At 36.7% G+C, this 27313-nt stretch overlaps 1 protein-coding gene across 2 annotated transcripts; it reads left to right on the forward strand.

Annotated features, from left to right (window-relative positions):
• The first annotated feature begins 677 nt into the window (after nt 1-677).
• Nucleotides 678-27313, forward strand: Rexo2 (RNA exonuclease 2). 2 transcript variants are annotated; one of them, XR_015451666.1, is made up of 8 exons: nt 678-900; nt 1852-1935; nt 5165-5242; nt 5842-5953; nt 7262-7370; nt 8721-8774; nt 10785-11495; nt 12834-27313. XR_015451666.1 is itself a non-coding variant. In XM_004856624.4 (7 exons), exons 1-7 carry the CDS (start codon nt 754-756, stop codon nt 10912-10914), a joined length of 714 nt encoding a protein of 237 aa, XP_004856681.2. In that variant the 5' UTR covers nt 678-753; the 3' UTR covers nt 10915-27313. The 2 variants fall into 2 exon arrangements, 1 of the variants encoding a protein (XP_004856681.2); XM_004856624.4 differs by having other exon boundaries at nt 10785-27313.

Raw genomic sequence — 27313 nt, forward strand, 5'->3', positions numbered from 1 at the left:
AAGGCAGAGCTGTTTAGTTTATTTCAATTTAGTCTCCTGCATAGATTTGTTGTAGTAGGACACGATTAAGATTGAGAACTTAAGTGTGGATGAAGTAGGAAGTCTACCACTGAGGCCTAACAGCTGCCCTGAAACAGCTCCAGTCCCTCCCCAACAAATAGGGGGTAAAACCTCTACAATGAAGGAAAAGCAACTTTTATAGAACATTTGATACGTGCTAAATGATTTCTCAGACCAGATCCCATTTAAAGATTTATTAACGAGGATAGTGAAATTGGCCTTGTGGCCTAAAATAATACGTTGATCTTCAGTTCAAGTAAATGAGAAAAATATTATGTGGGAGAATCAGTAAGTTTTTAAAAAGAACAGGAAAAAAGCAAAGATATATTTTTAAAAGTCATAATCTTTTTCGAAAGTCGATGTAAAGTTCTTTTTCAACTGGGCGGTTTACAACTAATCAAAACTAAGGAAATAACGCTAAGAAGCAAACTCAGCTGCGAAAAACAAGCGCGTCGGCTCACATCCGAAAACACGTGGCGGGGGTGGGAACTCAGTAGCGCCACCGCTGGACTCGCAGCCCCGCCAGCCCTTTCGGCAGCCTGGCCGGGCTGCTGAGGGCGTTTCGGCGAGCGGAATGCTGGGAGCTGTGGTTTTCGCTCTGTGGCCCACCAAGGGTTTGCGACGTTTAGCGAGTATTGCGCCTGCGCGCGCGCCCGCGGGGGAGCCTAGGGCTGTGGCGGCTCCTGCTGGGTGATGCCAGGCGGCTCTCTGGGTTCCAGGCTGTTGCGGGGTGTGGGTGGGAGTGGCGGGCAAGTGTGGGCGCGAGGTGTTCGCGAAGGTGGCGCAGTCATGGCGGCAGGGGAGAGCATGGCTCAGCGGATGGTCTGGGTGGACCTGGAGGTGAGTGGGTGAGCTCAAGCGCGGGGTGAGGGGAGCCAAGTGAGGTTTCGCGCGTGGGACCGAGTGGCCGAGCCTGTCCCGGGAGAGCGGCGGGTTTCAGGGTCTCAGGCTGGGCAGATGAGTGCGGAGTGGCTGTGGGCGGCGCTGGGCTGGTACGGAGACCGGAGTCCCCGGTGTTGGGGTCCGTAGTGGATGCTGGGGCTTCTTCTCAGAAGGGAGAAGTTACCCATATCTCTCTCTCTCTCGTCCCTCCTTCTTCCGCCCAGATGTAGACTTTTTTTTAAGCTCGGGTGTCTCAGGCTGTGGGTCGTGGGTGGGGGTAGGGGTGGGGTTAGACGTTCTTCTCCCTTCCCCCACAAAATCTTAAAGGACCCTACTTCAAGCTAGACTGAACTCCGGAGATGACTCAGCCTCCTTAACCGAGGAAAGTTAGGCCTTAAGAGAAGATTCAACTCTTTTCAGTGGCTCGCTGCTAGTGGGAGTTTGAGTTTAGAACCGGAACCCAATTCTGATCCCTTCAGCTTTAACACACTCATGCCAAGACCTTTTCCTTCCCTCTGGTCTCATTTTTTCTCTTCTGTGAGATGAAGATCTTAGTTACTTTCTGCATTAGATTGTGATGAAGATCAAGTGATGTTTAATGGAAGAAATTTGTAAACTGTTAAGTATAGTGATGTTATCTACCTCTTCTGTAATTGAGTGTTCTCAATTTTACTTACTTTGTTGTCCCAGACTAGGATTAGTGTTAGTGCAAGTCGTTGGTAAATGTTTGTTGAGTAAATGAAGATTCATGTTTGTATCTTGAGTACTTGTCCATGGAACATTAACGTTTCTGTTCTGGTTTCGGAATATAAACTGAATATGCTTCTGAGAATTCTTGTTGAATAAGCCTGTGTACAAGAGGCCAGAAAGTGGATTTGTGTGTTTTATATATTTATTTTTTTATTGCAGATGACAGGATTGGACATTGAGAAGGACCAGATTATTGAGATGGCCTGTCTGATAACTGACTCTGATCTTAACATTTTGGCTGAAGTAGGTGATGTCATATAATATAATCCTACTGTTTGGAGGGCATTAGAAGTCTAAAACTCATTTTTTTTAGTCTCATTTAAAAAATAATTGAGGTCCATATAGATTAAGGTCCAAAGTAATAATTGAGGTCATGATAGAATTGGTTGTAGAATCAAAGTAACCCATCTCACAGCCTGGTTAATTTTTCAGTTAACCGTGGCAAAAATAGACACTTAAGAGTTTACTGTGTGCCTGGCACAGTTGTGTTCTATGTATATTCACTCAGTCCTCACAACAGCTATAAGGTGGGTACCATTACTGTTTATTTTATAGATAAAGACATTTGGGGCACAATGATATTGAGTCCTTTGCCCTTGGCCACCGAGCTAGTTTTTAGGGAAGCCATTTTAGTTTAACCCAGGCAGTCCCAGTAAAGTGCTCCTAACCAGTAGTAGTAATAATTGTCCCATCAGGTTTGATGACTCATGCCAAAGTTTATATCTTTATGTCATAACTTTGATTTTAACTTGATTTCATATACAGTCAACCTATATCCATAGGAGATTGGTTCCAGGACTCCGCCAAGGGGAACCAAATCTGCAGATGCTCAAGCCCTTATATGAAAACGATACAGTGTTTACATATAACCTATGTATATCCTCTCATACACTTTATATAACTTGATTTTTTTCTTTTGGTACCGGGGATTGAACTTGGGACCTTATTCTTGTGAGGCAGGTGGTGGAACCACTGAGCTAAATCCTCGGCCCCTCTCATACACTTTAAATCATCTTTAGATTATTTATGATACCTGATAATGTGAATTTTATGTAAGTTGTTATGCTATGTTGCTTAGCGACCAATAACAAAAAAAATCTGTGCAAATGTGGTTTTTTTCCCAAATATTTTCAGTCCAAGGCTTGTTAAATCTGTGAATGCAGAACCTGTGCTTAAGGAGAGCTGTCTTTTCACCGAGGACATGTGTTTCTTCTTTATTAAGATGTCAGAATTTCTGTTGATGCATTTCCAGAAATGTTCTCTCTTGTTGAAATGCATGTAAAAAAGTTTTTACATCCTACTTTTAACTGAAGCATTAAGCAAAACAAACAAACCTGTTTCACTTGGGCCACTCGTGAAACATTTAATAAGTGCCTGATACCATCTCATTGGTAGGAGATGAAATCCCTGACTGTGAATGACTCTGTTTTATATTGTCAGCAGTATTTGGAGTCATTAAAAAATACGTGTAGGAGCAAAGTAGGAATGTTTGTGCAGTAGAGTCCTGTTCAAATAAGTTCCCAGAGGCTAGGATTGATGGGTTACTGGCAATGGATAGATATCATAAATCTATAGTTATGACTTGTTTTTTTATTAAGTAGGCAAAAGAGGTGAGAAGGCATTTATAGATGAATTACTGCATTTGTGGAGGACTAGACTTCCTGACACGGCTTTAGAATCATGAGACTGTATTTCTCATAACAACTTTTCTTTTAAACTTTATAAAAATAAGGCCCTGAGTTTTTGGTATGGTTGCTTGTTGCTTTTTTTGTGACTTGGAATTTACTGGAAACAAATAGTGAAGAGAAGTGTCATTATTTTACCAGCCCTACTTACCCTTGGCCAAAGAAATGTTTTTCCTTAGACTGTTGATAATGTGAAATATTGACAGTTTAATGGACCAGCAGGTTGATATGTGCCCTGGAGATTTGGGTATGTATTCACATAGTTGCAGATTAGTGCAGTGTTTTTAAATAGGCTAAGTCAGATGAAGATGTGGTTATTAAAAAAAAAAAAAAGCTTCAGAGCTGTCAGTTGTATGGAATATAGGTTTTATTCTCATATGTTGGTTTGAGGAAAATGTTTCATGTAGTAGAAGCATAAGCATATCTGAAAATTTTTTTGTGAATAACTTAATTTGTCAAACTACCAGATCTTACAGAATAGGTTAGAAGATTTATGTAGTATGTAGTTTGCTCTCTGCCAACATTGTTAGGTTTTTTTTTTTAACAAGTTTTTTGTTGTTTTTTAAATATGAGAGCAATCTTTTTTTTTCTCTATGGAGATTGCCAACATCAGTTTTATTGTTTGGCTAAAGCTCCTGTTTAGTTGTAGGACTTAAGTCATATTTTAGACTGATTCTAGCCATTTCTTTCAATGATTGCAAACTATTTTTATCACCTTGGTAATAATTATACTTTGGATATATAGAATAACTTTCTTGCAAAGCTTTCAAAGAACTTTGATATGTATAATTTCTTTTATCCTGTTAACATCCTGATTAGGGAAGAGCAGGACGGTTTTTTAATTGTTATCACCATCTTCCAGAAGGACACACTTGCTTTAATGTGCTAGTCAGGGTCTGTTACTGCTGGACTGTCTAAAAGACTCGTAGTTAAATGTTCTGTTAAATAGAGCTGAGAATTTGAGGTCCTTTTTTTTTCAGAACTTCTTTAAAATTTTTTTGCTTTTACAATACAAAATGACTCTCAAGTTAAACAGAGTAACTTTATCTAAAGTATATGAACAGTAATTTATTGGTATTTTGTCCTTCTCAAGCCCTATTTTATTTCCCAAAGTATGTGTATTTTCTTGATATTTTGTATGCATATATAAATGTATATAGTTTGAAAAACAAGTGTAAATAAAATCATGTGTATGTTAATACTGTTCTATAACTTGCTTTTTTCACTTGGCAATACCGATACTTTTCAAAATGAACTCATAATCGGGTTGGCAGATTTTTCTCGAAAAGGCCAGATAGTAAATATTTTAGGCTTTGCTCACTTTTTTTTTTGCAGTTCTTCATAATGTAAAAATGTAAAACTCAGGCTCAGTTGTAGAGTGCTTGCCTAACACCTGTGAGACCCTAGGGGCAATCCTGAGCAACATAAACATCCATACACACACAGACAGGAACCAATAAAACAAATTAACAAATGTAAAAATCATTCTTAGCTTTCTGACCATTAAAAAAAAAAAGCCTGGGGCTATAGTTTGCTGAATCTTGGTAGATATTTATGTCTTCTATTAATAGGCATTTTGGTTTTCAAGTGTGTGTGTGTGTTCTTTTTTGCCATTATAAACAATGCTGGAATGAATGAGGAGGACCACTTTGAGAGTTCACAAGGTGTCCTTATTTTTTATTTTTTTGGATAGTTATATTTAGTCCTTGAAGCAGCTTATAAGCTTTACTTCCGAGAGCAAGATTATTCCTTTTGGTTTTATGACTAATGGCTTTTCTCACCCACAGGGTCCTAACCTGATTATAAAACAGCCAGATGAGTTGCTGGACAGCATGTCAGATTGGTGTAAGGAGCATCATGGGAAGGTAACATTACCAAATAACAAGATTGCTGCTTTGGGGATCAGTAACAAGCTTGTTGCACCCACATCTGAATCCTATACCATTGTTGGATGGTATTGAAAAAGGGTTAGAGGAAGATTGCTTGGCAAGCCTGGGAAACTGCTTGCTTGTTCTTTGCATCTTTGGGACCTCTCGAGATCATCTTCTCCTGAATGTCCTCTTTTTTTCTCTCCTACATTCAGTCTGTCGCGAACGCATTGTGGATTGTCAAGTATAACTCAAGTCAGTCTTTTGGATAAGGTTAGACATCAACTCTTAGAGAAGGGGGAATACTTCTCTTCTGTTAATAGTTGATTCTTCCCAGAGATTATATATTTGGACTTTGCGTACCCATCTTTAACTGTGTGAAAATGCCATTAACAATGAGGAATATAACTTTCTTGACTTGGATTCTTTAAGAAAAAAGTTGGTGTAAAGATGGCAGTTTCTGTTGGAACTTGAGCTCTAAAACTGTTCCATCAGTGGTTGTATTTGCCCATTTTAGAAGTGAAATTTCATTTCTGGATACCTTTAAAAACTGACTTCATGTGTTTCTGGTGGGGGCTGGGCATTCTCTCTTGCAGTCTGGTCTTACCAAGGCAGTGAAGGAGAGTACAATTACATTGCAGCAGGCAGAGTATGAATTTCTGTCCTTTGTACGACAGCAGACTCCTCCGGGGCTCTGTCCACTTGCAGGTAAAATCCAATCCTATGTATATCTTGTAGATAGTCTTCCATTGTAGTGGTTCAGGAGACTGCAGTTCCAGAAAGACCAGCTAAGATCATCCATGTCTTCCACTTACCCCAGTTTGGGTTATACATCTTATTTTTGTGTTCAAGTTTACTTGTATAATTTACAGCCTGATTGGGAAAATGCCTGACACCTGACATGGAATCTGGGAAGCATGGACTCAGTAAAAATTTACCCCCATCTTTATTGTGGAAAAACTTTAAATGCATGGAAAAGTTGGGTTTAGTAATTATTATCCTTGTGCCATTTTTATTTTACTTACTTTTTTTGAACGTTTGAAAATAAATTTCAGTCATCATGACACTTCATTCTAAAAACTTGAAGTATCCCTAAAGCATAAGGATATTTTCTTATGCAATGGTATCATTATTGCATTGAAAATGATTAAAATCATTTAATGATATGTGATATCTAGCTCATATTCGAAGTTCCCCAAAATGTTTAATTGTTTTTGAACCAGTATTCAGTCAGAGGTCATGCATTTCATTTGGTTATTATGTCTCATTAGTCTGTTAATCTAAAATTGTGCCCCTATCCCTCCTTTTTTTTTTTTTCTCCTGTGACATTTACTTTAAAGAGACAAGGCTAGTTCTGTCAGGATTTTTAGAGGGTTACATTGTGAGAGGGAAAGTAATGTTCTGTGGAGGCATATTTGTATTTGTATATGTAAATTAATGTAGTAACGCTTTCCTTAAATATTCATAAAGAAAAGTTTGGCATTACATATGAGAACATATAATGTATAAATGTTTGCCCCAGCCAGTGTGGCTGATGTCTATTCAAAAGTTCTTACTTAAAATTTAGTGTTTTTGATTACTGTATGGAAATATGAATATGGATATGATTTGTTTAAAAATTTGGATTGCAAATAAAGTTTTATCTGCTTATGATTCAGTTAAATTTTAAGTGTTAGTGGTGTGAATTTCTTGACACTGGGAGAAAGTTTGTACATCTGGCATGATGTTGAAAAATAACAAATAGATGTGTGCATTATTTTAAACATGTAGAATGACGGAATTATCTTTTAGTCCCTGAGAGCCATTTACAAATTTATTATGAGCTAGAATAACTAGAAACTGGGAAATCTGCATTTGGAAACTAGTCAGACGCACTCAAACCTGATTTAGAAATTTAGAGATGCTTGTAGAAATTGAATTAAATTAATTCTTATTTCAAATACAATTTATGACTTTTTATATCCTGTTGTATACTACTAGAAGTATAGAGATGCAGTATGCTTCGTGTCTTTCTAGGAAATTCAGTTCATGCAGATAAGAAGTTTCTTGACAAATACATGCCCCAGTTCATGAAACATCTTCATTATAGAATAATTGATGTGAGCACTGTTAAAGAACTGTGCAGGTAAGGGTTCTATTTAGGATCCATTAACTTGCCTATTTAGCATGTTTTAATTGAAAATTTGTGGAAAATAATTGAATAGAGCTGTAGAACTGAGGGTGCTAATTGGGCGTGTATCTTCTTCATTCTTATACAAGATCTAAATTTTTCCTCACTAGTGAAACTTGGGGAAACAACAAAAATCTTCTATATAAACTTCATTAATTCAGAAAACGTGTGGAGCACTTATTTTGTGCCAAGCATTGGCTTATCTGCTGGGAACGTATATAGGAAAAGCTCTTAAGTAGCTGAGAGTCTGGTGGGTTGACAGAGGTATAAAAAACACACTCTAAAAATACACTGTGCTGACTTCTGTAATGAGAATGTGCATATGGAATATGAGGGAGCTAGGGAAGGAATACCTCACTGCTGGAGCAGAGGGATGGGAAGTCAGAAAGCTGTACAGAGGAAATAGCTTTTCAGTTTAAAGAAGGAGGAAAGTTTTCCAGTCATTGAAGTAAGGAGACTGCATTCCTGAAAGTGGGCAGAAGTATGAGAATGTGAAGGAACAGGAAACCAAGGCAAAATGTGTGCAAGAAATTACAGATGGTTTGATAATGCTGAAGTGAAAAGTAGATTGGCAAAGGTAGGAGGCAAGGCTAAATTACGAAGGGGTTGCACACAGCACCGATGAGGTTAGCTATTATTTAGTAAGGAACAGGATTTCTTTGAGACAGTTTAGAAGAATGGGTGATATAATTAGATCATTCAGATTATAAAGTGGCAAGAAAAGGGATAGGGGACTAAGACTGGATCACATTGGAGGGAGAAGAATGAACTAGGGAAGTGGGTGGTTATGAGGGGAATGGAAATAAAATATTGGAGAGGGTCAGTTGGCATGACACCACATACTCAAATGAGGAAAAGAGGTATAAAGTGATTCTGGCATTTGGAGTTTGGATAGCTTAGGTAGAGTTGGAACTGTTCAAAGAAAAGGGAAAATAAGAGGAAGAGTAGATTTGGTGGATAGAGAAGGGAGCTATTGAGAAGGATTAGTGTGGTTTTATATGTGTTGAGTTAAAAGTGTCTGGTGAGTGTTTAGGTGTAGATGTCCAGCAGGCATTTGGGTATTTAGAACAGAAACTCATGAGGGTTGAGCGGGAGCTAGAGATTTAGAAATCCTGTACATCGATGAGTTTGCTGAAAGAAAAGGAATACATTGAAGAGAGGAAAAGGTGGAAGATGGAATGGCAGGCAGAGGCAACTTGAGAGTCAGAACCCAAATGCCTTTTTCGGTGTTAATGAATTACTTGAAGGAGCTTAATTATTATTTGAGACACTTTCCTTTGAGAGTTCCATTTCTACTATGTGTAGACGCTGGTATCCAGAGGAATATGAATTTGCACCAAAGAAGGCTGCCTCTCACAGGTAAGAACGGGTCCTCCTAGGTGCTTTTTGGACACGCAATTCCCAAATTAAATCTCTTATCCACTTCTTTAGGGGAAAGATAAAGATCAAGAGGCAGAAAGATAATTTTCTTTTATTAAGATTATCAGAAATTCTGATCAGGATATTCCATTCTGAAGAGCGTTGTGTAGTCTTTATTATAATTTTCAAAACTTTCACATAACTTGGTTTATATGTGATGACACAATGTATAATCTTTCTAGGGAGGAGCAGCACTAATTTTCTTTTTGCAGAGGTTATGCACTTGTAGCCGCTTGAAATTAGAACATTTTGTGTACGGTTGTGTATTACAGATGTCCTGCTTTGTCATTTTAGTTTTTCAAGTTGTTTCTTTAGCCTTAGGCATAAGAACACAGTGAAGTTACAGATCTTGTGGATCAAGTGTCCTGCACTTCCTTTGGAGTTTTTTGGAAACATAAAGCCTGATGGGAGATTTTGCAGTTGGTATCTAAAGATAGTCTTAGTTCACTTACTACTGAGAAATGCACAATTTGAGACAGAAAGACCAGTCCCTAAACTAATAGAGTCTGAATTTTTTTTTTTTTTGTCCAGAACTGGGGATTGAATTGAGAGCCTTGTGGTTGCTAGGCGAATGCTACACCGCTGAACTTTTACATCCCCAACCCTCTTTTTTATTCTTTGAGACAGGATCTTGCTGAATTGCCAGGCAAGCCTTGAACTTGCAGTCCTCTTGCCGTTGCATCCTGACTACCTAGCTTCTTGTGTATTTTTATTGGGTATGGCTAGAGTATAGCATGATAGTTCAGTTTTAGAATACCTTGGGGTTTGGTATGTCTTAGGTTTCAAAGTTTTTCAGATTTTAGAAAGGTAGTAGTATACTTGCATTGTTTATCATTATGTAATGCCCCTTAAAAGTTTTTGAAGAAGCCCTTTGTTGTAAAATTGATATTTATCAATTAAAATTTAACACTGCTATTTCTGTAGTGAGACATGGATGTTCACACCAAATGGCATAACAGATCACTATAGTCTCATGTCAGGATTGGTTGAGTTTTGCTGCACCATGGTTTATAAAAGTACTTTGGGTTTTCAGATCTGTTTTAAACTTTAGTATTAAGACAAGAAATTGTGTACCTTAGCTAGAGGCTGTATTTTTGACCACTTAAGCTCTCTATAATATATCCAGGACCTTAAAAGAAAGCAGATGTTACCTTAGCCACAGAAATAATTGCTATAAAACTCTTACACTAAAGTTTATGCTGTTGATTTGATATTAGAGGATGTTGGTCCATCATTCAGAGCTTATTTGCCTGGATACTGTTCCAGTACTCTTGGTTAGCTGATTTCTCTGATTACAACAGATGAGAAACAGCACATTGGAGGAAAAGAAAGGCTGTTAGCTAGAAGCAGGCTGCCACAGATCATAGCACAATCATCAAGACCGAGGAGGTAGACACTCTTTTATGGTTAAGTACTGTCTGATCTGATAATTGATGTTTATTAATGCGAGTTAGTCCTGAGTTACATTCATGGATGTTAGTGTATTTTGTTCGGAGATGTTAAGTATTGCAGTTTCTCAAAATATATTTCATGTGCTGTTAAGTATTTCACAGATATAGTTGATTAAGTTTTAGAAAAACTACACTGTAGCTTATTAGGAATTTATAATGCACATTAGTTTATTAAATGCTTTGCAGAAAACTTTAGAAATGTTTAATTTTTCCTAAACTTACTTGACCCTGGAATTCTTTCCCTGTACTAGAACACACATTACCATCTTATTAAAACGTTTGGGGAATTTTAATCTATATTTTATAATTTTTGTTAATCATCAAAAGCTTTTTAAAAAAATACTTGCCTCTCTTTTACTGAAATGTTACATTTCTTGGTGATGCCCAGAAGTGGTATTGATAGTAACTTGTTTTTCTTAAGTTACTTAAAAAGTTTATAGAATGATTCCATCTCCTTTATTTTTGGACATTGTATTCAGTGTGGTATGTTTGCTTATAGGGCACTTGATGACATTAGTGAAAGCATCAAAGAACTTCAGTTTTACCGAAATAACATCTTCAAGAAAAAAACAGATGAAAAAAAGAGGAAAATTATAGAAAATGGGGAAAATGAGAAGACTGTGAGTTGATGCCAGTTCTAATGCTGCCACAACATAGTTCTCTGGAAGCAACTTCTAGTGGGTTTTTTTGTTTTGTTTTTTTCCTTTTTCATGTTGATTGCTTGGCAGAGCTCTTCCTTTTAGTTAACTTGCATCTCCAGATTATTCAAGCACACAACACTATATACTGTTTCCATTATGACACTGAAGCTCCTTTGTAAGTACCAGGTCATGCCCATCCCTTGGTACATACTTGCATTTGCTTTTAGACCATTTCTTTTGTTTAATAATAAATGAATAAATAAAACTAGCTCTATTGAAATGCAAACCTTTTTGTACCATCTATTCTTTAGTAGTTTAATCGTTGGGAAAAGGCTTTTTCTTGCATTATGGTTAATGTTTAAATTCTTGTAATGCACGTGGATTAAGTTTCTTGTGTTAAATAGGAAGTGAATTTATTCTGTTTTGCTTTACAAGTCAAGAATAGAATAATAATCTAGGTTCAAAGAAGCAGATTTGGACTCATTGTTACCAAACTCACAGCTCTGGACTAGGCTACTCTTCACAGCTTTCAAGAAATTCAAGTCAGCCATTCATCAGACTGGCATTCTGTAAGTAGTAACTAAAGTTTATTGACTAGATAATGTGTACAAGGCAGTCACTCTGCAAGGCTTACAGAATATCAATGGTTTGCTGTTCTATGTCTGATGGTCAGTAAATAGTCAAGAAGAGATTTCAGTTTGAATATATTAACTCTTTAAGTTTATGTAGTCTGTAGTACTAAGGTGGGTGCCTTAGAGGTCAACAGAATCATCTGTAGAACAGATCTCATTCTGACAAGTACTTCTTTAAGATAAGAAACCAGAACTTAGAAAGACCATCATGTGACTTCTCCCTGAGAACTACTGGACTTGAAGACTTACGTGGTAATCTCAAGTTATATCCCTATTCAATCACAGTCCTTATAGGAACATAGTAATGTGGTCCTAATGTGTTCTGGAGAATAATCTTACAGTATTTTCATTTGAGAAGCACTTTTAACGTGTATTAAGTTGTGATAGCTATGCAACAACTCTGAGTGGAGAAAGGTTTTAGTGTGACTTTTCAAATGAGCAAATAAAGACTCAGGTTCATATCTAATAAGCATAAGTAGATGAAAATTTAAGTCTTCTGTTTTTTTTGACTAGAATTAGTTCTTTCTGGAACAGCATGTACCAACATCAGTGGTTTGGAAGGTGAAGTTTGGTAGTAATTAAGAACAGTACTTTTGAATCAGTCCCCAGATTCAGATTCAAGCCCCTGATGTACCAAGGTACTTTGACAGGTTTACTTCTCTGACTCTTAGTTTTTATATCTGTAAAATGAGTTTAATACTGGTTCCTAATTCAAAGAATTAAATTGAATGCTCCACTTACATTTCTGAGCACAGTACTAGGTACACAGAGAGGCCGTTAGTGACAGCTAACTTGTATTGACTGAGGATTTGTCTTAGTGCAGCATCTGTGGAAAAGGGTAGTGTAGTTACAACTAACTGATGGTTAGGGCATTGTTTAAACTTGTGCTCACTTAATGCCTGTGACTGACTACATCACGCTAAGGAGTATTAAAACCTTCACTAACATTATGACCTTCATTTGGCTTAGTGTTTCCAGCTAAAATTTGGCAAGACAGTGTTTACTGTTACTTTAGCCCTCAGGAATGTTACAAATTCTAATACAAGAGTAGATACGAAAACACTAGGTTTAAGCAAAAGTTTCCTAGGAACCATATACTGCTATTATTGTCCCATGATTTCTCTACAAAAATGTGGGATTGATTCATCAGTTTACCACTTTTAGTTATGCCATTACATTTAAAAAATTTTAACTCTTGGTGTTAATTTTAAATCTTTGTTCCATGAATGGCTACTTTTCTGATTTAATCCTTGGATCTTTATCTACATCATGTAGCAAAATTCTGTTGTCCCAAATGAAGACTGGCAGCCTGTTAGATGAGCAAATCTAGTCTAGTGCAGGTATGTATAAAAGACAGGATGGCTCAGTGATTAGTTCATTATTTACTAATCTGCTTCAAAATTAGAAATTTGGATTTGTAGTGCTAATAGGATTTCACAGGGGATTCTTGAAACTATGAAGTAATTTTTATGAGATGATATGCAGTGCAAATTGATTTAAATATAGCTGCAGCTTGAAAAATCCTCAGTGTCTTTACTTAGAAGACTTGCCATTCTGGTGTTCTAATGGGAGCATCTCATTGGTGATGGTTCTCTCTGTACAATAATCGTCCTGCAAGCTGTGTTATGATCATCCAGGTGTATTCCCTCCACATTTAACTCATGAGGCAAATAAGCTAGTACTGTGATGATGATCTGCAGTCTGTATTTTCTCAGTACTTCAGCCATTGTACTGAATGTAAGGAGAAACCCTCGTTTTCTAGTAATTTAACCATTGAGTTAAGGATGACACCCGAGATGCCTGTTCTTCTCAAAAACGATATGTTTCCTTGTTTAAAAAAAAAATAGCTGAAAAATTCATAGGGAAATTCTTCTTTGGCAGAGCTAGTTATAATGTTGAAGTGCAGTTTTGTCACATTGAGTGCCTTGTGGGTAGTCCATGTCCCATGTCCCATTTACTCAAATGCCCTAACATTTTGAAAAATTAATAAGCAGCAAGGACAGTGGAAAATTGCTTGTTACTAGGATAAGCCACATGTAGCAGATTGATGAGGGTAGAAGCTATTATATCTCATGTCATTGATGTGGGCAAAAGTATTCTTCTATTCTTTATCTGTTGATGATGGCAAAAGCAGTTATAATATGTACCTGTTGGTGTATACAGAATATCTGTTGTGAAAATTAATTGCATTATGGGTATTTGAACAAAGCCTTTAATTTTATATGGCTCATAAAACCATAAATAGCTGTGGTAATATATATGAAGAGGTCTGCGCTAGTTGAGCATTTTCTACTGAGTAAAGGAATATGGTAGCTTCAAAATCCTTGTAAGGAGTTCTAAGTCTTCATTCCACTAGAAAGCAAGGAGTTCCAGTAGTTGCTTTCACAACTGATATGTTAGGCTGAATGCATATGCCCTGAGACTGACTTTTCAGGATGATTTGATCAATTTGGCTTTGCACCTGTGTTATATCTCCCAGAGAATATGCCCTAGAAAAGGTTGAGGAATGTGGAACAAAAATAATGTTCTTGTGCAAATGAAAGCCTGCAGAGTTCTTAGGGATTCAGGATAAGAAAAATGATTTGGGTTGCACAACAGTATGAATGTATTAATGCCACTGAACTGCACACTTAATGACAAGAATGATAAATTTTATGTTATGTATATTTTACCACACAGATACATAAAGCATACCTCATTTGCCATGACCTGTTTTCAGAATGTACCTGTCCTTTTTTTCCCCTGGTACTGGGAATTGAACTTAGGAGCTTGCACTTGCCAGGCAGGCGAGGTACCACTGAGCTACATCCGGGGCCCTTAGAATGATCCTGTCTTATGGCCAGTGTGTAATGGGAATGACTTGGAGTTGTTGAACTCTTCAGACTACTGCTTGTGTCCATGAGAAAGTTAACTTTCTTTACTTTCCCAATTTGAAATAGCAGGAAGCAGACAGTTTAGGGAGATGCTTTCTTTTATGTTAGCATCAAAGTGGAATAAAAAAATTGCTATTTTTGTTTATAGAAAAAAGGAAATTTAATAAGTATCTTTAGGAGCATCCATTCTCCTATATCTCTGAATTTAACCACCTGCGATGGAGAAAATAAGAAGCTTCTGAATTCTGAATTAAATGTACTGCTTGGATAATCTAGGTTAATAAATAAACCTGTTTTGGCTGGATTGGAACCAAGCCCTATTTTGTTTTTGTGGAACAACTTTTCTATTTTAAATTCCATTTCATGATTCCATACACAGTTCATATTGAACAACAGGATTGTTGAATTAGAAACTTATTTTATCCTTTCATTCATCTTGGTTGTACTCTTTGTTCAAGTCATTCATTTTTCCTTCAATTTCTTAACTTTATCATCCTAGAGGATCTGAAATATCTTGTTACATCATTCTGCCTTACTCTCTTCTTAAAATCTGTGCAATAAGTTGACTTTTTATGTTCATAATTAAAAACTGTCAAAAACTATTTCCAAATTGAAAAGTAGCACAACTAAGTCCTAGTCTTTTCTAAAGTGAATTAAGAGCAAAGTTGCTACTATCTCACCGGTTGTGGGGAAATACACATGTGGTGAGCAGAATGTATGGTGAATATTTAAAGTTTAAAAAGTTTATTGCAATAAAAGACACATTACCATTAATCTGCAACATATTTCTCGTTGCTTTGAACACACGTATTCTGTTGTTCTTGCTACTTTCCAAAGCAATTCTGGAAGTTTTCTTTCATGAATGTCTTTACAAAGTGTGATAAAAACTCTGGTGAATATTGCTGCTAACTGCCATCTAATGGAAAGGCAGACTTGTAAAAACATTAGGGTGCGTCCTCATTCATCTTATTCACTGTCTCTGGCACCAAGCCATTCTGACTCTTAAATCAAAATGATTGTAAAAATAAATGTTTTGAATGTATTCAGGGCTCAAGGCAACCATGAGAGTGCAACTAAAGACACTCATTTTCTTATCAGTATGGATAAATGATTTATCCTTTGCCTACTTGGTAGCACGCTATATACACCATGCTTTTCATATACAGATGAGTATGTTTCTGGGCTTTTTTGTATATTCCGTTGGTCTTTGATCCTATGCTGTTGTTTTTCTTTATTGATATTCTGTCTTAATTTTTTTGGCCTTTTTTCATATTGGTCTTTTAGAATACTTTAGAACTTATAATTATTAACATTTATTGTACACCTGGGGGCGGTCATGCACGTCTGTAATTCCAGAACTTGGGGAAGCTGAGGCAGGAGGATTGCCATGAGTTCAAGGCCACTCCGAGCTACATAATGAGTTCAGGGCCAGCCTGGACTACATACCAAGACCCTGACTCAAAAAAATCACAAACAAAAAGTTGTACAAATTAGTGGATTTCATTGTGACATTTCTATACTTGCAAACATTGTGCTTTATGGTCACTTGCCCTTCTACCCTCCTGTCTTCTACTTGTTCCTTACTCTCAGTTGCTTTTCTCTTCCCTAATAGTCTCTCCTACTTTGAGAGAGGTTTGTTTTTGTTTTTTTTTTTATTGATGAGGGAAAACATGATACTTGTCTTTCTCTGTATGGTTTATTTTGCTTAGCATGATGTCTGCCAGTTCTACCCATTTTCTTGCAAATGGCATAATCTCATTCCTCTTTTTGGATCCATTATGTGTATATATACTCTTATTTTCTTTGTCCATTTATTTGTTACTATGTCTTAATTTCTTGTAACTTCATTTATTTGAATGATGATTATCCTGGGTTTTCTGTATAGATAATCAGGTTACCTTTAGGTAACGAACACATTATCTCTTCCCTACCAATTGTTTTTACCTCTTTCTTTATCTTGTCACATGAGCTAGAATATCATATACAGTACTATGTTGGACAGTAGCTATGATAACATTTTAATCACTATTGGCCTTAAATACATCAAAAGTTTCTTCTTTAATTGTGTTTACAGTATTAATAAATAGCACTTAAGTCAATGAAGTTCTGTTCTGTGCCTGGGATTTTTTTAAAGCAGTAATTGAATGTTGAGCTTTATCAAATGCCTTTCTTTGTGTATTGAGATAATCATATATATGTTTTCTTCTATAATCCATTCCTGTGGCAAAATACATCAGATTTTTCTGGCACTGTTATTTTACATTTTTAGAATAACTAATAATTATTACTAGGGTTATTTTTGAAATACGCAGTTAGATTCTGTTAACCAATATTTTACTAGGGAGTTACTGTCTAAGTTTGGTAGTGAACTTGTCATATAATTTTCTTTTTTTTTTCTGGTATCAGGGATTGAACTCAGGACCTTGTGCTTGGCAGGCAGGCAGAGCACCACTGAGCTACATCCCCAGCCCCTCTATACTCTCTTAATCTGATTGTATTTAAGATTTTGCTAATTTGGAAGAAGATTTGGGAAATTTTCACAATTTTTCTAATTTTGGGTAAATTTCAGTTAATTTTTTTTAAAAAAAATTTTGGAACCAAGGATCAAACTCAGGACCTTGCGCTTTCAAGGCAAGCAGTGGCACCACTGAGCTAAATCCCTGATCCTAATTTTGGGTAAATTTCTATGAAATAGAAATGATCTATTTCAGTTTAATAGATCTTTCCTTTAATACCGTCTAGGGCTGGGGATTTAGCTCAGTGGTGCTGCCACCTGCTTCGCAAGCACAAGATCCTGAGTTCAATTCTCGGTACCAAAAACAACAAAAACCAAAAACTAAAACTTTAATGCCATCTATTAATTCTGTTCCTAAAATACATTTTTTAGTTTACTATTTCAGTCTCTTTTATGGTTATTGGCCTATTCAAATTTTCTGGTTAATATATTGTTTCCAATCTCTTTATTGTAGGTTTTCAAAAATGTATAGTTTTTTATAGAATTTTACTTTTAAAGTGTTTATTATAACTATAATTAGTCTCTTTATTATACATGTTTTATTTACTTGCATTTTATTATTTTGTTAAACTATTCTTTCCTGAGTTTGTCTATAATAGTCTTTTTAAAGAAGGAGTTTCTGGTAATACTTTTTAAAAATAACTGTTTTATTGTCTTCTACCCTTTACTATTTCCTTCCTTTTTGTCTCTGTGTATACAGTAGTCCTCCCTTGTCCACAGTTTCAGTTACTCACATTCAACAAGAAGGAAGAATGAATACAGTACAATAGGATTTTTAGGAGTAAATCCACATTTACATAAGTTTTATTATAGTATACTGTTATAATTGCTATATTTTATTCTCTCTCTTTTTGTTTTTTTTTTTTTTGGTACCGGGGATTGAACTCAGGTCCTTGCGCTTGTGCAGCAGGCGGTGGAAACCACTGAGCTAAATCCCTGGCCCATCTCTCTCTCTCTTTGTACCGGGAATTGAACTCAGGACCTTGCACTTGCGAGGCAGGCACGGTGCCTTTGAACTAAATCCCCTGCTCTAATTGCTATATTTTATTATCAGTGTTAATCTCCTATTGTCCTTAATTTATAAGTGAAACTTTATTATTGGTATATATGTATAGGAAGATACAAAATCATGTAGAGTTTGGTACTGTGTGGTTTCAGGCATACATTGAGGATCTTGGAATGTAACTCCTGTGAATGATGGGGGAGATTACTGTACTTTCTTGTCTGTGTCTCATTTGTGCTTATTTTTCAACTTTTCTTTATGATGAATATATTAAGGACCACACATTTCCCTCTAATAACCTGTCTTAATGATCATGTGTATAGAACACTGTCTCCAATAATTAAATATGATAAAGTTGGAATTATTTAGAGAATGTTACCTGAGATCAGTGAAATTAATTATAAATCAATATCTGAAGAGTAATGTGAAAGATTTAACATAGTTCCAAATAACTCAGGTCACAGAAAACTTTAGGAGTTAGAAAATACTTGAGGTGCCATGAAAACACAACAAATAAGAATTTTTAAGTTACAGTTAAATAGTACTTTGAGTGAAAATTACTGCTATAAATTCTTACATTGGGAATAATAAAGGTAAAAAGAATAATAAAATTATGAGCAAAAAGTAGTAAGCTAAAAGGAATAATAAAACTGATGAACTTTTGACAGGAATGTTCAAGAAAAAAAGCACATAGAACCAGTATTAGAAATGAAAAGATTCAAGATGGTGCAGAGAACAGAGATGAAAATATTGTGAACAACATATAACAGCAGGCTGCAGTTATGATAACCACTTACTTTATATCTATCAAATGGTAAAAATCAAAGATGTGACAGAACCAAGTATTGGAGAGCATGTAGATCAATAACTTTAACTCATAATTGGTTGGCAAGAAGATGCATTGGTGCTGCCATTTTATGAAACCAGTTTGGCATTATCTTAATAGTTAAGCATTTACATACTCATCTCCTAAGCACTTCCATTTCCAGGTGCAGGAGAAACTGGCAAATATGTATTAGGAGATTTGTCCGGAAAGTTCTTAATAGCATTATTTGCTAAACCAAAAACCTGAGACCAGTCTAAATGCACATGGACAAGGGAATGGATAAGCAAAGCATATTCTCAATGAATATTATATAGTTGTCAAAATAATTGCAGTCATGTGCAGAAATTGTTTTGTAAATTTGAGTGAAATAATTAACTTCAAGACAGTCAAAATGTAATTATTTCTCAAAGTTAAACTTAAATTTATTCAGGAATTTAGTACTGGAGATCGAACTCAGGTCTTTCTGCTTGCAAGGCAGGCGGTGGAACCACTGAGCTAAATCCCAGGCCCCTATTCAGGAATTTATATGTGTGTCCATACTAATATAAATGTAAAGAGCACTACAGATATATCAGGAATGATTACAATATTCAGGAAATATTCTGAGTAAGGTGGAATGGAAGAGGAATACAGGTACACAAAAATGTTACTTTTTTAGTTTCTATGTTGATTTTACAATGTTTATTATTTTTTTAAAAAAATAACTTCTTTTTTTTCAAGTTTCAGAGATTTATTAATCTATGTAATAATCTCCAATAAATCAACATCGTTTCATGCATTTAGAGATGGCTTAGGCCGGGATTGGTGGTGCGCCCCTGTAATCCCAGCACTTGAGAGGCTGAGGCAGGAGAATCGCCATGAGTTCGAGGCCTGCCTTAACTACATAGTGAGTTCAAGGCCAGCCTGAACTATATAGCAAGACCCTGTCTCGAAAAAAAACATGGCTTGGATGAACCAGTGACTAGAGTGCTGTGAAGGTAGGATTGAGATCAATAAATACTAAAATATCAAATAATTTAGCATATTAACATTCTACGTGAGTAAAACTATGATCATCCTAGTAGAGACACAAATCATTTGTCAGAAGCCTACCTTCATGATGGGAGGGGAGGGGAATGAGAAAATACGAGAATCAAGATATATCATGTACAAATTCCCTGTGATGAATGTGATCAGTATACCTAAAATGTCCCAATAAACTTATTTAAAAAATGATTATTAAATTATTTTAAAAATGATCCGTAGGAATAAAGTAGAATTTCCTTAACCTGGCAAAAGGTATCTACAGACAGTACTGCTATAACTGCCAAACATCATTATTTTTTTCTGTAGGTCTGAGATTGTCTTCTTTTTATTTATTTATTTTCCTATAATATGATTTAATGAAGATATGTGGAAACTCTGATGCCCTGACACTGTTTCCGTGCTTTCTGCTATGCAAGGCATTCTCAAGTGTGAAGTGTCAGGTCTCTCACAGGCTCCCCCAACTTTCTTCTTTTTTTCTTACATTTTTTCCTTCTATTTTCACTTTTTCTCCTTGTCCGGACCTCCCTTCCTCCCTCCCTTTCTTCTTTCCTTTCCCCCTTCCCCCCTCCTTGTTCCCTTTCTCATTTGAACATTTTCTTCTTATTTCCCAATATTTGTTATATATTTTAGTCCGTATTTCCACTTTTGGTTTCTCACACCAGAGAAACAGTGTATTTAAACATGTGTGTCTGGTTTATTTCACTTAAGAGTATGGTCTCAAGATACATCCATTTAGCTAGAAATTTCTCAAGTGCATCCTTTATGGTAGATCCACTACTCCATTGTAGAAACCCCACATCTTCTTTATCCATTTGTTGGTTGATGGACATTTGAGCTGTTTCCAAGGTTTAGCTATTATAAATTGTGCTGCTGTAAACATGGGTGTGCGTATGTCACTGTGGTATGATGCTTGTAATTCCTTTGGGAAGATAGCAAGAAGAGGAATAGCTGGGTCAGGTGGAACCTTTAGTTTTAGTTTTTTAAAAAATCCTCACACTGATTTCCACAGTGGTTGCACCAGTCTACACTTCCACCGGCAGTGGAGAAGGGTTCCTTTTTCCCCACAGCCTTGTCAGCATTTGTTATTGGTTGATTTCTTGATAACAGCTATTATTTTTAAGAGTGAGACGAAATCTAAGCATTGTTTTAATTTGCATCTTTCGAATGACCAGTGATGTTGAACATTTTTTCATACATTTATTTGCTGTTTCTACTTCTTCATCTGAGGAGTGTCAGTTAATTTCAGATGCCCATTTTTGGATAGTCCATTGTTCCAGCACCATTTGTTGAAAACCAGTAGTAGTTTTATAGACCTAAGTGTGTAAGACACATAGGAGGATGTAAATATAGTTAATATAACTTCATTTAGAGACTGTAGATTTTTAGAATGTTTATGGAGCATTTCCAAAAATTGATTTTTTTGTGTGTGGTATTGGTAGTTGAACCCAGGGCTGTAGCACTGATGTACATCCCCATGCCTGTTATTTTTTGTTTTGAGACGGGATCTTGCTAAGTTGCCCAGGCTGGGTTGAACTTGTGATCCTCTTGCCTTAGCTGCTCACAGTGCATTACAGGTATGCACCTTCATGCTTAGCTGCAAAAATTAATCTTATTAGCTGTATATCAACTAATGATTTGAGCCATAACAGTAAAATTAGAAATTAATAATGAAAGTATAAACATGCCCAGAATAACCTGTATCCTCATCTTACTTTAAATTGTCAAGAGAGACTTACTTATTTACTTACTTGAGACAGGGTCTTGCTCTGTAATTCATGCTGGCCTTGACTCACTATGTAGTCCAGGTTGGCTTCGAACTCGTGACAATCCTCCTGCCTCAGTCTCCTGAGTGCTGGGAACACAGGTGTGAGCCACCAGGCCTAGTTTTAGGGAGTGTATTTTAATCCATTGAGACGCTATAATAAAATGCTGTAGACTGAATGGCTTGTAAAAAACAAAAATTTATTCTGCTTGACTGATAAACAGTTCTAGAGGCTGAGAAGTCTAAGATCAAAGTGCTGGCAGATTTGCTATCTCAGAAGGGTTGACTTTCTGGTCTATAGACAGTGCCTTTTTGCTGTGTCTTTATCTGGAAGGGTAAGCTAGCTCTGTGATCTTTTTTTTTTTTTTTTTTTTTTTTGGGTGTCAGGGATTGAAGTCAAGACCTTGAGCTTGTGAAGCAGGCATTGGAACCACTGAGCTAAATCCCCGGCCCACTGTGATCTTTTTAATACGGGTCAGTATTCTCGGTCATGATAGCTCCACCTAATGGCAGACAAAGACTTACTTGTCATCTTACTGCAGACATATAGGTCCTATCAAACTGGCTTTTTTGTTTGGAAAATGAGAGGGAAGGTTTGTTTGTTTTTTGAGACAAAGTCTTGCTGTATGTGCAGTCCAGGCTGCCCTTGAACTTACTGTGTAGTCCAGATTGGCCCTGAACTTCAGGTGATCCTCCTATCTCAGCCTCCCGAGTGCTGGGATACAAGTGTACACCATCACGCCTGGCGAGTTTTGGTTTTTAAAAAGTCTATTTTTAAATAAAGATTGCTTTAAAATTTACTTTTTAATTGATACATAATTGTACATATTTATAGGGCATCATGTGATTTTTTTTTTTTTTTTGCTACTGGGGATTGAACTCAGGACCTTGCACTTGTGAGGCAGGTGCAGCGCCACTGAGCTCCCTGGCTCCCCATGTGATATTTTGATGCATGTATATAATGTGTGATAATCAAATCAGAGTAGTTAGCATATCCATCATCTCAAACTTCGATCATTTCTTTGTTTTGGAAATAATGCAGATCCTCTCTTCTTGTTTTGAAAGATACTGTAGTCACTCTTCTATGCTATAGAACACTAGAACTAACTTGTCCTATCTGGGTGTAGTTTTGTATCCATTTACCTTTTTCCTCTTCCTTTCTCAAGAGATCTTTAAAGAACAAGTGATTTGGGAGTGCTGTTTTTCTGTTTTTTCTTTTTTTTGGTACCGGGGATCAAACTCAGTTCCTTGCAGCAAAACCACTGAGCTAAATCCCTGGCCCGGAGTGCTGTTTTTCTTATCCTTCCGTGTGAGCATCTGGGAAAGAACCACACAGGCATTGTTACAACTGAAGAATAATGGACAGTGAAGACCATTGCAGACTGTGCTTTGGTTTACAAAGCTGTTTCATGTTAAATGTGTATTTACTTATTGCATGGTCCAGTTGGAAGAAACTGCTAAAAGTTGTTTATTTTGCCCTTATCATAAGCATTCTTGAAATTAGACTTTTTTTTAGAAATCTTGATGACCAGAATTGGGAAAATTGCCATTTTAAAACTCTAAAGTTTAATTACCTTGTTCAAATATCTGTTCTGCTACTAATTAATTCTGTGACCTCGGGCACTTTTCAGTGGGCTTGTTTTGCTGTCTCTAAAATGAGACATAGAAGTTTAGGCAGATAGAATATGCTGGTGGGGCTTGGATATGTGTGATAGTGTTGGGATGGGAGTAAGGGAGAAGGAGAAATAGAGATACTGAGAGCTTCAAGGTTTTAATTACATGATGCTCTTTTTTATGGAATACAGAAAAATATAGGAGGGGATGGAGGTCTGGGAGAGAAAATTAGTTTGCTTCTGCATAGTTAAGTTTCAGTTACCTATTTACCATGTAAGGTTACCTCATAGAGAGAAAAAATATATTTTGGTTCTCAGTTTTAGAGGTTTTAATCAGTGATCAAGTGGTTCCTTGCCTTTGGCTCTGTGCCAAGGTTGCATATCATGGTGGGAGTGCATGCTGGAGCAAAACTGCTGACCTCATTGCCAGGAAGCAGAAAAAGAGAAGAGACTGAGGTCCTCTGATTCTCACTTCATATACCTCCAAGTCCTAAAGACCTTCTAACAAAGCATCACCTACTGAACTGACCCACCACCTACCAGTAATACCATCTTGGGGACCAAGGCGTTAGCAGGGGAATATTTAGGATTCAAACTATTGCAACATGTAGGGAGAGAGACAGTAGATAGTTGGCCATACAGTTTTGGATTTTAGAAGAGAGGTCAAGGGGCTGGGGATTTAGCTCAGTTGTTCCGCTGCCTGCCTTGCAAGCTTAAGGTCCTGAGTTCGATCCCTGGTACCAAAAAAAAAAATGTCAGGGCTGAAGATATAAAATGGGGAGCCATGGAAATAGAAATGGCATTTGAAATCATGAGACTGGATGTGTTCACCAAGGGAATGATTGTAGGTAGAAAAAAAGATAAAAAACAGCCTCAGGGCCACTCTGACCTTTAGAGGACAGAAGAGTTTCTAACAAAGGAAGTGAAAAATGATCATTTTATAAGATAGGAAACTGGGAGAATGCAGTGTTTGGAAACCAGTCTTTTGTGATTAATTGAATTAAATGCCACTGTCAAGTATATCAAGTAAAACATACAGCTGTCATTGGATTTAGCTATTGACAGTATGGGTTGGAGTGGTATTGACAAAAGCCCAATTTGGAATGACTTCAAGAGAAAATGAAACAGTGAAACAGGAAAAGCAACTATGGACATTAAAAGTCTGCAAAAAGTTATGTAATGTCTTTAATGTCATAGTTGACATTTATTGAGTACTTGCTTTGTGACAGACACTGAAGCAAGTGCTCTGCCACTGAGTATACTGTACCTTAGCCGTGGAAGTTCTTGCTTTGCGTGGTGGTGCAGCACTAGGACTATGCAAACCAAAAAATCTGTGCAAAACAATCTTAATGGGAAAGATTTTGATAGTTCTATAACCTTTAAAATTTTTGTAAAGGCATTCAAAACTTACTATTATTAATGTATTTGGGAGTGAAAAGATAGTAAAGCTATATTTATTAGTATAACCATAACATACTAAATGTGTTACATGTTTCATTCTTTTCATTGTGAAATATTTCCAAGAGTTCTTTTTGTATGTGTGTGTTGTACCGGGGATTGAACTCAGGACCTTGTGTTTGCAGTGCAGGCGAGGTGCCACTGAGCTAAATCCCCAGCCCCCAAGAGTTCTTATAAATGAGAGTTTTGTGCCAGTGTTACTTCCTCTGAAACATCTTCATCCTTTTTGTCACAACTACTTTCCTTGTTTTGTCCATGAGTTCACCTTCCTGTGCCTTGACTTGCACATCTGGAGTCTTTCCAATACTGGCAGTGTCAAAATTCTCATGGTCGTCTCTAATGCCTTTTAAGAATGTTCAGTTTGAATTTCAGTTTCAGCAACATCACTTTTTATTTCTTTACTGCACTTTCAGTAAAGTACTGGTCGGTTCTGTTTTGACTGTCCAGTTTTGTAAAATGTCACTTGTATTTATCATTGAAAATCAAGGGATGAACACAACCTTACACTTTGCTGTCTCTGCCTGAACTAAATAATGCATGCACAGTGGCCAGGCACAACGGATGTGGAAAGAAGTGATGTGGTTGGTCACTGATTGATCCTCGTGTCCATCTGTCACTTTTTTTTTTTGGTATCAGGGATGGAACTCGGGACCTTGCGCTTGTGAGGCAGGTGGCAGAAACAATGAGGTAAATCCTTGGCCCTTATCTGTCACTTCTATAATGATTTGTGGACCAAGGGGCTGATGGTGATGTTTGTATTTTATGTACATTAGTATACATGGTGAATGAAATTTGAACCTTATTGTTGAGGGATTGGTGATGTTTAAACTATTGGGGTAGCTGAAATTCTTCCAATTGAGAACTTCAAAGTGATGACATCTATAGATGTAGCTTTAAATTTAAATAAATTATTCATTGAAAGATACCTTAAAAAAAACTCTGACCTTAATTTGTACATATTTTCCTCTGTAATGCTACAAATAAAATACTTATGCATGAACATATACAGATAAGCTCTTCAAGGGAAGCAATGGGTATCCATTGCTACATTTTGTCATCTTTTGTCTTTATCTTTCCACCAAAAATTCCTTTCTTACTCAAATTGTAAAGTTAAGGTTCCTATACATTTAGATGGATAAAAAACATACCCATGGGGGCGGGGTAGCTTGCAGATTTGATGACATGTTACCGAAAAGAATTACAGGACACATCAGTGAGAGGCATAGGAAGATTCATTAGGCAAAAAAGCTACACATAGAGAAGGGAGCGTAGGTACTCATAGCGTGAGAGGTTTTTAGGAGAATATTCAAGATGGGTGATCTGTGATGTATATTCTTACTGTCTCTCAGATTATCTGTTTAGTGGGCTAGGATAGAATGCAAACTATATGCATGTGTTTGAAGTTTGGAGTTATTACCCACTTAACCAAGTGCTGTTTCCTTGAGGGTAGAAGTCTGTGGAATTTGGGTATCTATAGTATTAAAGGAAAAACATAGGCTCACTATACAGGTAAAAAGCCCCAATTTACAGGTTTATTGTATCCTTAGGCCCTTAGGAATTTTATATTTTTGGAGTAAGTTTCCTGGAAGGGAAAAAGGCATTGATTGTATCTTTGATTATGTCCTAAGGTTGTAGTTTTAGTAATAGTATAATTTAAAAGTTACAGTTTTCTTTGTTTCCTTTCTACCTGCTTTATTTCTTCTATCCTACGTCAGGAGCTAGTTGTAGAGGGATAATTTTATATAACCAGTGGAAGCCAGCTAAAGCTGTTGAGTTATATCAAGTTAAACCTACACCTACCTTGTGACGCTGCCTTTACACAAATGGCACATGAATGTTTATAGACCCAAACTTTATTTGTAGTAGCCTGAAACTGTAAACACAACTCATTGTCCACCAGCAGGTGAATGGATAGTTTTATACCTATACAATGGAGGGCTATTCAGCAATAAAATGGAATGGATGTATATTTAGTGCTATAGTTTGGATGTGCAATATCCCCCAAAGGCCTGTATATTAAAGACTTGGTCTTTAGCCTGTAGCACTTCTGGGAAGTGGTGGAACCTTTAGGAGGTAAACCCTAGGAGAAGGAAGTTTGAGGCCTGCCCTTGAAGGTGATGTTGGAATATTGGTCTCTTTTCCTTTCTCTCTCTGCTTCCTTGCTGCTATGAGGTGAACAGGCTTCTTCTGCCATTTGTCTCTGCTATGATGTACAGTGCTACCATTATCCCAAAGCAGCAGGGCCAAGCAGCCATGGGCTGAAACTTGAGACTATGAGCCAAAATAAACTTCTCCTATTTGTAAGTTGATTATTTTCTCACAATAATAGGAAGCTGACTAACAAAGACTGAAAAAGTCAAGTTCCATAGAAGCAGAGAGTAGAATGATGGTTGCCAAGGGCTTAGGCATTGATAGGGAGTGGAGAGATACCAGTTAGAGGCATAGAATTTCAGTTTACTGGAAGAATAAGTTTTGGAGAGCTATAATACAGCATGCTGACTACATTGTATACTAGTTGCTAAGAAGTTCGCTATTAAATGTTCCTACCCCCACCCTCAATAAGTATGTTGGATGATAGAGTAGCTTGATTTAATTATTTCACAATGTATATACATATATCAAAACATCACAATACTCTGTAAATATCCAGTTTTGTCACTTGTACCCTAATCAAGTTGG

The sequence above is a fragment of the Heterocephalus glaber genome, unplaced genomic scaffold (assembly GCF_053883595.1).
Source record: "Heterocephalus glaber isolate CG9 unplaced genomic scaffold, H.glaber_assembly_v1.0 deba00001429, whole genome shotgun sequence".
Taxonomy (NCBI): Eukaryota; Metazoa; Chordata; class Mammalia; order Rodentia; family Bathyergidae; genus Heterocephalus; species Heterocephalus glaber.